The sequence below is a fragment of the Sceloporus undulatus genome, chromosome 2 (genome assembly GCF_019175285.1).
Source record: "Sceloporus undulatus isolate JIND9_A2432 ecotype Alabama chromosome 2, SceUnd_v1.1, whole genome shotgun sequence".
Lineage (NCBI taxonomy): Eukaryota > Metazoa > Chordata > Lepidosauria > Squamata > Phrynosomatidae > Sceloporus > Sceloporus undulatus.
This window is the reverse complement of record NC_056523.1, coordinates 181169200-181182825: the sequence shown is the minus strand read 5'-3', so window position 1 is coordinate 181182825 and position 13626 is coordinate 181169200. Positions and strand designations below refer to the sequence as shown.

The following is a 13626-nucleotide window of genomic DNA, read 5'->3' as shown; positions in this document are numbered from 1 at the left end:
TTGGAAGTAAGCTGACTTTGCTAAGCCCTGGCAGATTTCCTTTGCCATCACTCTGACTCAGAAAGGGATAGGAAGGAAATGAGAGCCAACTTGAAAATGGAGCCCAAGACTCCTGCATCAGTGATTTCAGCTACTGGAAAAGCTATGCAGCAGCAGAAGAATCCCTCTGATTCTTTATTTTCCCAAGCGGTGCCCCCATAGATTTCAACCTAGCATTGCGTAGTCATAAGGCTGCCTTCCCCAACCTGATGACTTCCAGGTATAATGGACAGCAACCCCATCATTCCCTGCCAAAAGAGCTCATGGCCATCCTGATTGGGGATATACAAGTTGTAGTAGCACATCTAGAGGGCTTCAGGCTGGGGAGGAATGGCTGGTTCTTTAAAATAACAAAGAAAAAATATCCTACTGCAACCTTATTATTAATATAAGGTATTGTGTTGTCTCTTGTTACCTTTCCACACTTCAAGAAGAGAAGCAATGTGGCAAGCTGTGGTCCTGGATACATACATTCCCACTCTAGAAACCATGAAAAGCAGTATTTCAGACCACAATATCATACCCTCCAATATTTCATAGAAGAAAACAAGGACACATGTGCCAGAACAACATCAGAGTGTGGTCAAGGTGGTTAAAAGTATTGTTCTTATAAAGTTCTGAGTTGTTTTTTGTCAGATTTATTCCCAGGAATTTGATTTTATTCAAGTGAAAGTTTGTCATCATTTTAAATTCTTATTATTATTAATGAGGATGAACAGACAAACTAGAAGATGCTGCAGCAGTTTGATTTTGCCTGAGCTTACAGGGAAGGGCAAGATTTTGCTCCTTCTCTTCCCCCCCCCCCCCAAGTTAACTGAGTACAAACTATTTTTGTACTTTGACCTCAGTTTGCAGCAATTGAAGTAAGCTGGGCTGGAAAATAGAGCAGGAGAGAGAAACTGGGACATCTTAAAACAGCTGAAAAACTGGGACTGTCCCTGCCAAATCAGGGTAGCTGGACAGTATGCTATATGGCAGTAAGGTTCAAAGAGCTGTTCTGGGACCCACTAGATGTCCAATGGTGGACCATCCTAGCAACAATGTATTTTAGGAATTTTTATTGCATTTTTCAAAATCTTTTTTTAGATGCATTACCTTTTTAATGACCATTATATCTGTACAGAATGGTCTCTTCCAACTCTTTTGAGTCTCGGAAACAGGCACTCTTAAAAAAATCATTCAATCGCTTTTAAATGTATAACAATAGTACTTTTTATTGAGCCAAACATATGGATTGCCAAGGAGAATGAGGTACTTGTTAGGGACAACTGCATTTTTTAAAAAAGTAAGAAAGCTTCTGTCCTGTTTTTCCCCCTCCAAGGGCAGTGCTCCAAGCAGCTGACAATGTGCAATATACATCAACAAGCATAAAGAATATCAATAACCCTGCCTCAGTGAAAACAATCAAATAAATACTCAAACTAAGAGTAAATATAAAGAGCTCAGAGAACCAAACTGACAAATAACAGCTTGAATAGTACTTGAATTAATACCAAATTGAAAAAGAATAGGCAAAACTAAAATTAAAAGATATCATTAGGGTGCTTCAAGATCAAAAGTGGAAATTATGCAGCCCTCCAAATACTGTTGAACTACAGCTCCCAGCAGCCCTAGCCAGCACAGCCATGAGTGAGGAATGCTGGAAGTTGCCACACAATTCCCACATGTCTTTCAAATGGATGGGACTTAGTTCTAACCACTGCCCAGCCTTTTTCAACTTAACTTTTTCTTGGCAAGAAAACTGCTGGAAGAAAAATTTGGTGATGTTACAAATTGGAAATGGTGTCATTTAGACCCCTCATTGAAATTGTATGGCTAAGGCAGGGAGCTCGTGAGATGAAGATTTCATTTGAAAGGTCACCAAGGAGAGTTTTGTTCTGCAAACCTGGTAGTGTTATCCGTACATGCCAGTGACTCTTTACTTGCTTTGGTGTCGGTACATGTTTTTGTGATAAGATTTGTTCAAAAGGTTGTCATTGCTTCCCTCTGAAGATTCCCAACAGACCCCTCCTAAGGCTACCAGTCACAATTTATTACCCAGCTATTCCATTTTCCTTTCTCAGTGGATTTTCTGTGTGTGTGCGTGGGGGGGGGGGGGGAGGACAGAAGAATGAGTAAGAAATGAAAAGTTGTAATGGACCCATACAGACTGCCAAAATAAAGCTGCTTCGGGTCACTTTGGAGGTATGCTGTTTAAGTGATGCACCCTAGTCCTTAGGACTGGATCGTGGCTTTGGTGCCGCTTCCAGACTCTTAGGACGCATGCATCTTTTAAACAGCATACCTCCAAAGTGACCCAAAGCAGATTTATTTTGCTCTGTCTGTATAGAACCAACATTATCCAAACCGCCCATAAAATTCCATGTAAAAGGAAGAGTGTCTGCCTCATCTGGAAGCACCCAGAACATCAAAACCAAAAATGTGCAACTGACCCACCCTGCAAATCACACCCCTGGCATTGGATAAGGCTTGAAGCATCAGCTGCCATTTCTGTACCACAACAGGTGGCAACTACTGGTGGATGAACTACTTTGACTCATTCCCAGTTATTGCTTGGAACAGCTGCTTTGGCCTCTGATGTGCTGGCATTTCCCCCCTCCCCAACTGCCTTTGACACCTTTCTAAATGGGTGAGGTCCTCACCTGCTCCCTTCAACATCACCTTATGAGGAGCATTGGTTTGATCCCCCCCCCCACACACACGCTTTTTGTGGGTCACATCATTTTTGAAAACAAGAATGGGTAGTTTCCTGAATGTCGCAGCAGCCATAGTCTTAATGCAAGGGATGGCACACAAAGCCTCCATTAGTTTGCTGGGGGAACTCAAACTGTATTTTCCCCCTGTCTTTTCCTTCCCCTGCCCAGAAAGTTGGAGTCTGTTTAGATGGAAGGTACTTCCAAGATGAAATGTCCTTCTCTCAAAGAAAAAGACATGGTCAGTGCATGAATGGCATCATATGACAGTGCCGCTGCATGCTTACAGCTAGCAGCAGCTGAGAACCATGCATCCCAGTGTGATGCTTACACAATGATTTGTCTACACTGCTGGTTGGCAACAAGTTTTGGAGGAGAGGGTGACCATTCCATTGCACCAGAAGGTCTGATTTCTACTGTTCCCTCTTTGTCCAAATGGCTCTCTTGTGTCTAAAGTGACAACTTAGGAATTGGTTGAGAGTTGTCATGTGGGGTGGGTTTGTGTCCTCCAGATAGGACTTCTATAATGCTTCTAAATACCCCTTGTTTTGTGAAGAGATTATACTAAGCAGTATTTAAATACAAATTGTGTTGAATTCCCTCCAAATGTCTCATCATGACAGGGACAGCCAGATTGTGTGTCATTTTGTGTCATTCTAGTTTTTCAGCTGCTTTCAAAATGTCCCAGTTTCTCTCTCTTCCTCCCACCTTTCCTTTTTCCTCCAGGCTTCCTTCAGTTGCTCTCAATTAACTAAGCAGGAGGGAGAGGAGAGAAGCAGGTGGAGCCTTGTCCATCGCTGTTGTCTTAGACAAAAGCAAACTGCATCAGCCTCTCCTAATTTGTGTGTTCTTCCTCATAACGTTTGTGATCTTGATTACACACTGGTGTTGCTTTGCCATGTGTGCCTCAGTTTCCACCCAATAGTGAAATACTGGGTGGGTATGCTCTTGTTGTTTTTTGTAACTCTTCCAAATAGCTCCTTACTTTTCTTTTTTTAAATACTTCTCACCTTTCCCTCTAAGCTGGGAGGTAGGACAGTCATCCTAACTAGATTATGGATATGCTTATGTGCAAACCTCTTCCATATAAAAATCCTGTACTGTATTTATTTAGTCACTATTATGGGTTCTCGAGCCAGCATGGCATAATGGTTTGAGCTTTGGACTATGACTCTGGAGACCAGGGTTTGAACCCCCACTCAGCCATGGAAACCTACTGGGTGATCTTGGGCAAGTCACACACTCTCAGCACCAGAAAACCCTGTGACAGGTTTTTGCCTTTGGGTTGCCATAAGTCAAAACCGCCTTGAATGCATACAGCAAAAAAAATGGGTGCTCACTGGAAGGATGTTCAGAGCCCCCTAGGGTGCCTCTCTAAGCCGATCGCCTCTCATCACACTTTTGAAACCTTTTTGTGGGAAGAGGCTGTGCTTAGGATTCACCCAGTAGCTTCACCTCTGTCACCTGCATGTGAATTATGCAACAAACCAATTTCAAGCATGTGTGCTTAGGAGGCATACTTTATTATTCTGTCCCTGCTTGCTGAAAGAATGCACAAGGAGGTCTGCATGACACCATAACAGTTTCTCCTTACTAGCTGAAGTTCTGCTTGACCCTTTTGTGGCATCTTACAATTTCTTCAAGCATCCCCACACGTATTTGTGAGGCTAGAAACTTGCTTTTAAAAACCACCCTAAACCTAACCTTGTCAAAATGCTGAATCAGGGAGCCAATAGCAAATTCTGTCCTTATAGGTGGAAATCATGGAATAAATACAGCACTGGCTATGTTTTTGGTGAAGGCTGTTCTAGTGGCAGCTTGATCTGTTTGGGGGGAAAACATGGAATATATTCTTTGACAGGCTTTACATAGGATCTCCAGCACAATGCACGTACAGTGGACCCTCCACATTCACTGGGGTTAGGTGCACAGGACCCCTATGAAAGTAGAAAAACCACAAATAAAACACACTATTTTTTAATCTCAGAAAACTTCTCTCTAGGAATTTCTAGGGCTTCTAGGGTTCCTTTGTGGTTAACATCGGCTGGAAGCTGACCATAGAATTGTGCTGCAGCCTGTAGGACATACAAATGCCTAGAGAAGTGTTCTCTCTAAAAAGCTCTAGGTCTTTCATCATGATTTTTGGCAGAAGTTGACCATGGAATTGTGTTGGAGGAGCTAGAGATTCCTAGAGAGAACATACTAATCAAATCAGTGAATACTCAAATCTGCAAAAGTCAAAGTCGCAAATGTCGAGGGCCAACTATACTTCTATAGGCTGGAATCTTGGAAAGATAATCATCAGTCTGCTTTATTTTATTTGTGTGTGGTTGAAAGAAGGAAAAAAAGAGAGAGGGGAAACTTGGACAGACAGGGAGAGAGGAAAGGTTAGTGTTGGAACAAATTATTGGAAAACTTTGTAGTGCCAATATGCTGCCATTGGTTATGTAATGGAGAATGCCCTAGGCCAGTATAGACAAGATATGCTTTGTAACCACATAATCTACCAGTGGTTTTTAGCTTCCAGACATCCCAGCCAATTTGGCCAACAACCAAGAATTATGGGAGCTGAGGACCAAAGATTAGGGAACACTGAAATATCCCATACTAACTGCATCAGACCCAGCTCAGCAGAGAGGCCTGGCTTCCTCCAAGCAACTCTGGTCTGACTCACTTCAATACCCACCCACAAACTGTTCTTTTTCTTTAGAAACAGACCTCCAGAGAACCTTGGAAACATAGAAATGGCCAACTCTCTCACTGGGAGGTGTGGCACCTCTTTTTTCCTTTCCTTTTTAAAAAAGAAAAATACAGTTAGCTCTATGTATCCACAGATTATTTATCCACACATTCAATCATCCATGGCAAACCATCATTTTGCCATTTTATATAAGGGACACCATTGCACTACACCACTGTATTTAATGGTACTTGAACATTCACAGATTTTGGTATCCACGGGAAGTCTTGGAACCAAATCCCAGCAGATACCAAGGGCCCACTGTAATGTTTGGCTTTCTCAGTGGAGCATTATATTAGGCTCCAAGGCCGACCCAATCTTTAGGCACAGAGTGGCAGCTGCATCAGGTAGCAGATTTGGGGAGTCATGAAAGGGCAGCAAATGCTTATTTATTGAATTTATTCTTCCTCTCTTTTTCTAACTTAGGTATTTGCTTTCAAGTCACCTGTTGATTTATGGTGGCCTCACTACTTTCATAGGGTTTTCTTAGGCAAGGAACCAACTGACTGATCTTACAAGGAGCTTTCTGAGGCTAGGGTAGAGACCACTAGCCACATTTCTGAAGTCTAAGGTCCATCTTGCTGTGCCATTCTGCTTGAAGTGGGTCCATCTAGCCCAGTGGTTCTCAAACATTTTACCTCTGTGTGCCCCCCCCCCCCCCCGCTTACATGTACATGCAGGCATTGCACCCTCCTCATTCAACGTAGTATACGAATAATATATTTTGTTTGTTTAGTGTGTATATTTTCATTTGCACATTCATGTACAATGAGCCCTTGGTATCTGTGGAGGTTTGGTTCCAGGACTCTCTGTGGATACCCAAATCCATGGATGCTCAACTCCCATTAAAAAGAATGGTGTAGTAAATTGGTGTCCCTTATATAAAATGGCAAAATCAAGGTTTGATTTTAGAAGTTTGCATATATATTTAAATATATTCAAGCCATGGATGGTTAAATGGGTGGATAAAGACTCTGTGGATACAGAGGGATGACTGTATATTCATATTTTAACATTTTATAAGGAAATAACTTCATTCAAATTAGAACAGTTTTAATTAAGTAAATTCAATCTTTAACTGAATACTTGTGTAAATTTTACACATTAAAAAAGTTTGGAAAGAGGAGGAGGAAGAGGGATGAGAGCCTCCAAGTCTCATGCCCCCCTTGAGCAACTCGCTCACACACACCTGTTGATCCTGCCCCACCATTTGAGAACCACTGATCTAGCCCTTTTGCAGTACTGAAACTAGTTTGACTCTCCCCCATGGATACTCTTGCCAAACTCATTGCTCATCCTTGGCTTCCCAGAACTGCTGCTGACGCACAGACCTAATAGTTGAGGGCTGACCAGGGTTCCTCAGTTTCTCCACTGGGCTCAAGGTCTCCAGGCCCAGCTGTCTCTCTTTCCTGGTGCATCCTTTTCCATTACCTCTCTGCAAAGGGAAGGCCAGCTATTGTACACCAGGAAATGGCAGCTCCCTGCCTGCCTGCCCTGATCTCACAAAGCCCACCCTGGCTCCCGTCTCATTGTCTCCAGCTTCACATCCTCCTGACTCTCACACTCCCAAAGGCTCCATGGGTGGAGAGAGCCAGCGAAAGTGGATGGTCTGCAGTCATGCACCGTGGGTAAGGCAGACTTGCTTCAACCTTGCATGGCCTCAGCAACCTCAGCATGCTGCCTTGCCCAGCCAGGACTCTGAGGCACATGTGGGATTAATGTCACCATCACCTGCATAGCCATGAAGCCCCAGAGTGCGGTGGAAACTCTCCTGAGAGCCCTAGGGAGAAGAGAGAGCACCCGAATGCCAAGAAGCCTCCGGGTAAGTGTCTAGCAAGAAGCCAAGGGATGAAGGTGTGAGGGGAAAGAGACAAAAGTGGGGAGATGTACCAGCTTTTCTTTGCAAGCTAGGAAAGAGAGAGAAAAAAACTTTGACTGTCCAGGTTATTTTATGCATCTGGTGAAGTTGGCTTTAAGCTGCAGAAGTTTGCGCCAGAGTAAATTTGCTTGAGCCAAGGCATACATTATGGGAAACATAATTCTTCCAACATCACTTTTTATTGCAGAGAAACAACGGCAGAGAGGCCCCAATCCAGAAAGTGCTTGTAATCCAGTGGAGAGTCTCTCAATGTTTGTTTGCTGACCGCCTACACATGCACCGGTTACTCTTTGGTTCCCATAGGAATATTTTGCAATGGAATATCCTAATGTTTGCTCTCTAAAACTGACTTAATATGACTACTTTTCCAGAGCATCATGAGCAGCCGTTCTCCCTAACCCCAGTCTAAAAATAAAGATATTTTGCTGTATCTTTTCCTCTTTGTTTTCCTTGCTGCCAATGAGGACAACAATTTTTTTCCTGGAGGCCAAGGAGGAATGTGCCTCATAGATCTTACTTTCATGCTCAGTATCTTGAGAACCAATTTGGATATTTGCTTTTTATTGACACAAATCTTAAAGCCCCAGCTGGATGAAAGTTGGTTGGCCAAATTCCAGATCAGCCTATTTGAGCCACTTCCTGCCATATATTTTAAGAAACAGTTCTGTTCATATATCTTACTAAAGTGATGCAGGATGAAGGGTGTTTTTGTTTTCTTTTGGATTCCTTCCTCCCCCAGATAACTAAGTACATGTCAGCTGCATGTAAATTTCAGTCTAGGTGGGACAAGGGAGGGCTGGTAACAGGGTTTTTAGTTAAAACTAGGTGGCTACTAGCATGGTGTAGTGGTTTGAGAATTGGACTAGGACTCTGGAGACTAGGGTTTGATTTGCAGCTCAGCCATGAAAGCCACTGGATGGCCTTGGGCAAGTCACATCCTCTCAGCCTCAGGGGAAGGCAAAGGCAAACCTCCTTTGAAGAAATTTTGCCAAGGATACCCCATGATAGATTCACCTTAGGGTTGCCATAAATCAGAAATGGCTTGAAGGACGCAACAAACACATACAGATTTGGGGTGAAAGCTGAGTGTGGTGCAGTTTGTACCATGCCTCCTATATTAGCTTTCAGTTCCTAGGAGTGATGGAAGATGAACAGAGAAATAGCAGGGGGAGAGGGGCAAAAGGCAGGCATCCCCCACAAAAATACTTCCTCCCTTTGAAATTTTCTGTAAGTCTCCAAATTTTTAACATTTCAGAGAGTGAGACACTGAAAATTGTTTGCAACTAGAACTCTTGCATTCTCTGTGCTTGCATTCCCTTGATCATTTGTTGTTGTTGTTGTTGTTGTTGTTGTTGTTGTACGCCCCCAACTCCTACCTATGGCAACTCTATGATGGAGTTTTCTTACCAAAATTTATTCAGAAAAAGCTTGCGATTGCCTTCCTGTGGTGCCTCTATACCAGTGGTTCCCAACCTGTGGGTCGGGAACCCTTTGGGGGTCAAATGACCCTTTCATGGGGGTCGCCTAAGACCATTGGAAAACACCTATTTAATTACAGTTGTGAAGTAGCAATGAAAATAATTTCATGGGTTTGGGTCACCACAACATGAGGAACTGTATTAAAGGGTCGCGACTTTAGGAAGGTTGGGAACCACTGCTCTATACTGTAGAAATAATGCAGTTTGACTTTAAGTGCTGCAGCACCACCCTGTGGAATCCTGGGATTTGTAGTTTTGCAAGACCTTTAGCCTTCTCTGCAAAAAAGTGTGCTGGTGCCTCACAAGACTACAAATCCCAGGATTCTGTAGGCTAGATCCATGACTCTTAAAGAAGTGTCAAATTGCATTATTTCTACAGTGTAGATGCATACCTAAAGAGATTGACTTTTGCCCAAGATCACCCAGGTTCCCTGGCTGAGCAAGGATTTGAACTCTGGTCTGTCTTGAGTCCTAGTGCAACACTTACTATACCAGGCTGGCTCGATTTGGGACCTTTTGCCTGCCTTTTTTCTTTGGACACCTAAACTATATTTCTAAACGCTGAATTTAAGTTTTAAGTTCCTGCAGTGCTAAACCAGCCAACCTTGTTTTAAAGCCTTGAAGCACCGAGAGAGGATACAACAGCCATGCCTCTCTTCTCACTCTGTCACAGACTCTTTCACCCATCTGTTTTGTGTGTGTTTGTGTCTGTTTTGTTTTGAAACTAAAAGTACTCTAGTTTCTGTCATCAGGTTTGGAAGGGTTGTAACTGGGATGTTGTTGTGCTGAAGTTAAAAATTCCACACTCCACCTATTGTAATTTTTTTGCCCCACTTGGGGTGTTTTAAAAATGGCTTCCTATCCTCTGGTGAATTTTTCTGTCCAGTTTTCCAGAAGAGAGTTCAGTAATCCAGCTGCCTTTTATATAGCCTTCTCACTTATCTATGAGATTTGTGGAGCAGTCTCAGGTGGTGCTGTATGAAGCAAAATAGCAATCTCTTCTACGTTTCACCGATAAAAACCCAGATATGTGTGGCTAAGCAACATCACAGTGTGGTCAAGATGGTATAATGAGGAAAAAGAAAGATGCTAGGAGTAGATGCAGCAGTTTACTTTTACCTGAAGCTACAAGAAAGGGCAATTTTCCCTCCCTTTCTCTTCTGCACTTTGAGCTCAGTTTGCAACAATTGAAGCAATTGAGGACAAAAGGGGCTAGTGGTAAAGAAGATAGAAACTGGGACATTTTAAAGCCAGCTGAAAAACTGAATGATAGAGGATTCATCAAGGCAAAAGGTATTCCAAAAAAGAAAGAAAGAAAGAAAGAGAAAATAAATGATTTTTTTAAAAAAAAATGAAAAGTGGATAGGAAACAGTGCAAGGTGCATGCACCAGTACAGTGTGTTGTACAAGTTCAGCAGCTCAGGATGGTGCTGCTATGCTGATAAAAATTCAGACTTGTATCTTGTTAGTAGCCCAATTAGAGTAAAGCCACTTCGATATTTGTATTTACATTAAGTGCTGAGTCATCTGTCAGCAATTCATTCATTGAGTCTACACTAGTATGAGACCAATACACCCCAGACTGCAAGGTGTGGAAGGTACAGGAAGAAAGGGAGAGCAGACATCTTAACCGAGTCTCCCCCAGATGATGATGATGATGATGATGATGATTATGATGATGATTATGATGTTTATGTTTTACCTACCTTTCCCCATGGATTGAGGCAGGGAACAAAACAAATCAGTAATGCACAATATCAGTTACCACACATAGATCAGTTCTACCTTTAATAATAAAAAACTTAGCTTTTTGCTGACGCAATGTTGTGGTAAAGTGGCAGCCGCCACACTGCAGAATTGATGCAGTTTGACACCACTTTAAGGCAACCCCCTCTGAACAAATCTTGCCAAGAAATCTCTGTGATAGCTTTGCCTTAGGATCACCATAAATCAGAAACAACTTGAAGGCACACAACATCAACTTTTCAAACACTGCAATGAATAAGAGCAGTTAATTAATTAAAAAGTAACATTGCAAGCATATAAGTGAGCAACTTTCCAGTGGCAGTCCTGCTTTCCCAAACAACTAGGGACTGCATTGCTGCTGCAAAACCATGCATCCTTGTAAGATGGAACTTCTTGCAAGAGCTCTCCATGGTACAGGAGGATGCTGGAGTGCCATAGAGCCAGCACCTTCCTTTCCTAAACTCCCTCCTTTCTTTTGGGAAGGTTCCCATCTCTGAAGTTGTAGTACAGTGTTCAAACTACTACACTACACTGGCTTCATTAGTTGATTAAGTGCTGCTGCATATTTAGTGAAGATACTTTTGTATGCCGCTTAACGTCACAGCATGACAACACACCTGTTTGTTTGGGTTTTTTTGGAAGGGTGTTTAATTGACAGAATGCACCTAATGCTGGCTTTTATGCAATTATATCAGAGCTTGGTAAGTTACTTTGTAAAAAGTAATTAGTTACAGTTATATTATCAAGGTCTCAAACCCCTACTATGACAACATTATCGTTATAATTTTGAAAGTAACTTTAGTTTGTTGTTAATAATGCTTGGTTTTAATTACTTTAAGAACACCACAAATGCTACAAGTTTTCTGGCCTGTGATACAAAACCACACCTGAATAATGAGATCATACATATCCTTAAATATGAAAGAAACTAAATCACACTTAAAATGGAAAAGGAGCAAAAAGATCCCTCATTACCTGCCACAGTGTCACTTAGTTACTGAGCGAAATGAATCAACAACAAGTAATCTGTTGTTTGTAAAATGTTAGTTCCATATTGTTATACAGGATTGGATTATAATTTACATTTGTAGGTGCAGATTTAGAAAGGACATTAAGTGATGTGAGATCTTTCAGAACCTGAAAGGAAGCTGTTTTTCTTAGGCCTCAGTACTGACACTTCACACGCTTGTTTGCTGGCTTTGGATACAGCCCAGAAAGGAAATCCTTCTCCAAAGTTTCCTTCTCAGCAGAACTGGGACAGGAAGGATGGGCCTGGTTCATCTATATGACAGATCCTTCAAGAGCCCCTTCAAGGCTCTGAACCTTTTGTTTGTTCTTGTTACCAAGGCAAGGGGTGGGAGTGTGGGATTTAAGTCTCATAATGCTGGCTTGAAGTTGTAATCCTGCCCAGGCTTACTGCAGACCCACCAACTGTCCCAATTTGACAGAAACCGTCCTGATTAATCCTCTGCCATCCTACTTTTTCTGCTTTTGTTGAAGTGTCCCAGTTTCTCTCACCTCCTCCCACTGATTGTCTCTTTTCATCTCTTTGTTGCTGTTGGAAGTGGTGTGTGCCTTCGTTTCCGATTTATGGTGGCCCTATCATGGAGTTTTCTGGGACTGAGAGTGTGTGACTCACCCAGGGTAATCCAGTGGGTTTGCATGGTCAAGAATTGAACCTTGGTCTCCAGAGTCATAGTCCAATGCTCAAACTACTACACCACACTAGCTCATCCTTCACTTACTTTGCTTGCTTCAAACTTGAGGTCAAAATGCAAAAGTAGTTTGCACTGAATTAAACTGACAAGGAAGGAGAACAGGGAAGGGAGTGAAATCGTCTCCTTCCCAACAGGCAGGCAAAAGCAAACTGCTGCAGCCTCTTCTCGTGTGTTTTATTTTTCCTCATTAATAATCTTTGCCATATTGACCACATTTTGTCTCAGAGTGCTGGCTTAAGGTTATCATCCTACCCATGCTTCCTAAGGCAGGGGTAGGAAATCTGTTTTGGCCTGGTTTGTTTGGCAGGGGCTTCAGGACTGTGTTCCAGGAGAGGAGAGGATCACAAATGCAGAGTGGGACCAAAGCAAAGACTGCAGGGCTAGCTGACCAACCTGGGCATTTCCCCATTTAGTGTAACTCGGTTATATGCATGCTAACTCAGCATTAATCTCCAAAGTCCCAGGTTCCAGGGCTGGAAATGACAGCTCAGTATTCAACACCTTCCCAAATGGCAAACCAACATTCTCATTGAAACTGTTGGCATTTGGATGTAGACATGCATACAATCAAGCTAGCTCTATTGTTTTGTTGTTGTATGTTTTCAAGTTATCTCCAGTGTATGGCAACTCTATCATGGGGTTCTCTTGGCAGGTTTCTTCAGAGGGGATTTGCCATTGCCATCCCCTGAGGCTAAAAGTGTGTGACTTGCCTAAGGTCACCCAGTGGGTTTCCATGGCCAAGCTAGAATTCAAACCTTGGTCTCCAGAGTCATAGTCCAACACTCAAACCACTGTGCCATGCTGGCTCTCATACATCCTTCTTATTCACAGGATGAATGCTTAATGCAGTTTCCTCCTAAAAGAAGGGGCCTTAATTTCTGAATAAATATCTTAAAGGCACCAGATCCCATCTGATCTTGGAAGCTAAGCAGGATCAGCCCTGGTTAGTACTTGGATGGGAGATTGCCAATTAACTACATTTCAGGCTACATTTCAGAGGAAGGAACTGGCAAAACTATCTCCGACTATTCCTTGCCTAGGAAAACCCTGTGAAATTCATGGGCCGCTCAAAAGTACGCAAGCATGTGCGCAGGCACACAAACACACAACAGGACTAGGACTGCAAAGACCAGCCGTGCTGTCTATGACCTCTTGGTCTGTATGCATTTGTCAATGCATAAAATTCCCTCACGGATCAGTCAGCTGGTTTTGGTGAGATGTCTGTTACCAAACATTTGCGCTGAAGAGTTCCCAGGGAAGTAATTAAAATAACACTTTCTCAGATAGACTTCCAAACCTTTGATTCAAGTTTCATGTGCAAAACATGGGGTTT

The 13626-nt window shown here is 42.6% G+C and overlaps 1 protein-coding gene across 4 annotated transcripts in view; it reads left to right on the top strand.

Moving 5' to 3' along the window:
- The window catches only part of TNS2 (tensin 2), a 156137-nt gene that overhangs the window by 47288 nt on the left and 95223 nt on the right, over positions 1 to 13626 (top strand). Inside the window, exon 1 of one of the 4 annotated variants that reach the window (XM_042455681.1) lies at positions 6879 to 7294. The exons of the other annotated variants lie outside the window; for them this stretch is intronic. Within the exon in view, the coding sequence (XP_042311615.1) occupies positions 7214 to 7294 (81 nt within the window). The 5' untranslated portion in view covers positions 6879 to 7213. Of the gene's footprint in view, positions 1 to 6878; positions 7295 to 13626 lie in introns of those variants that run through there. 4 annotated transcript variants of the gene reach the window in all.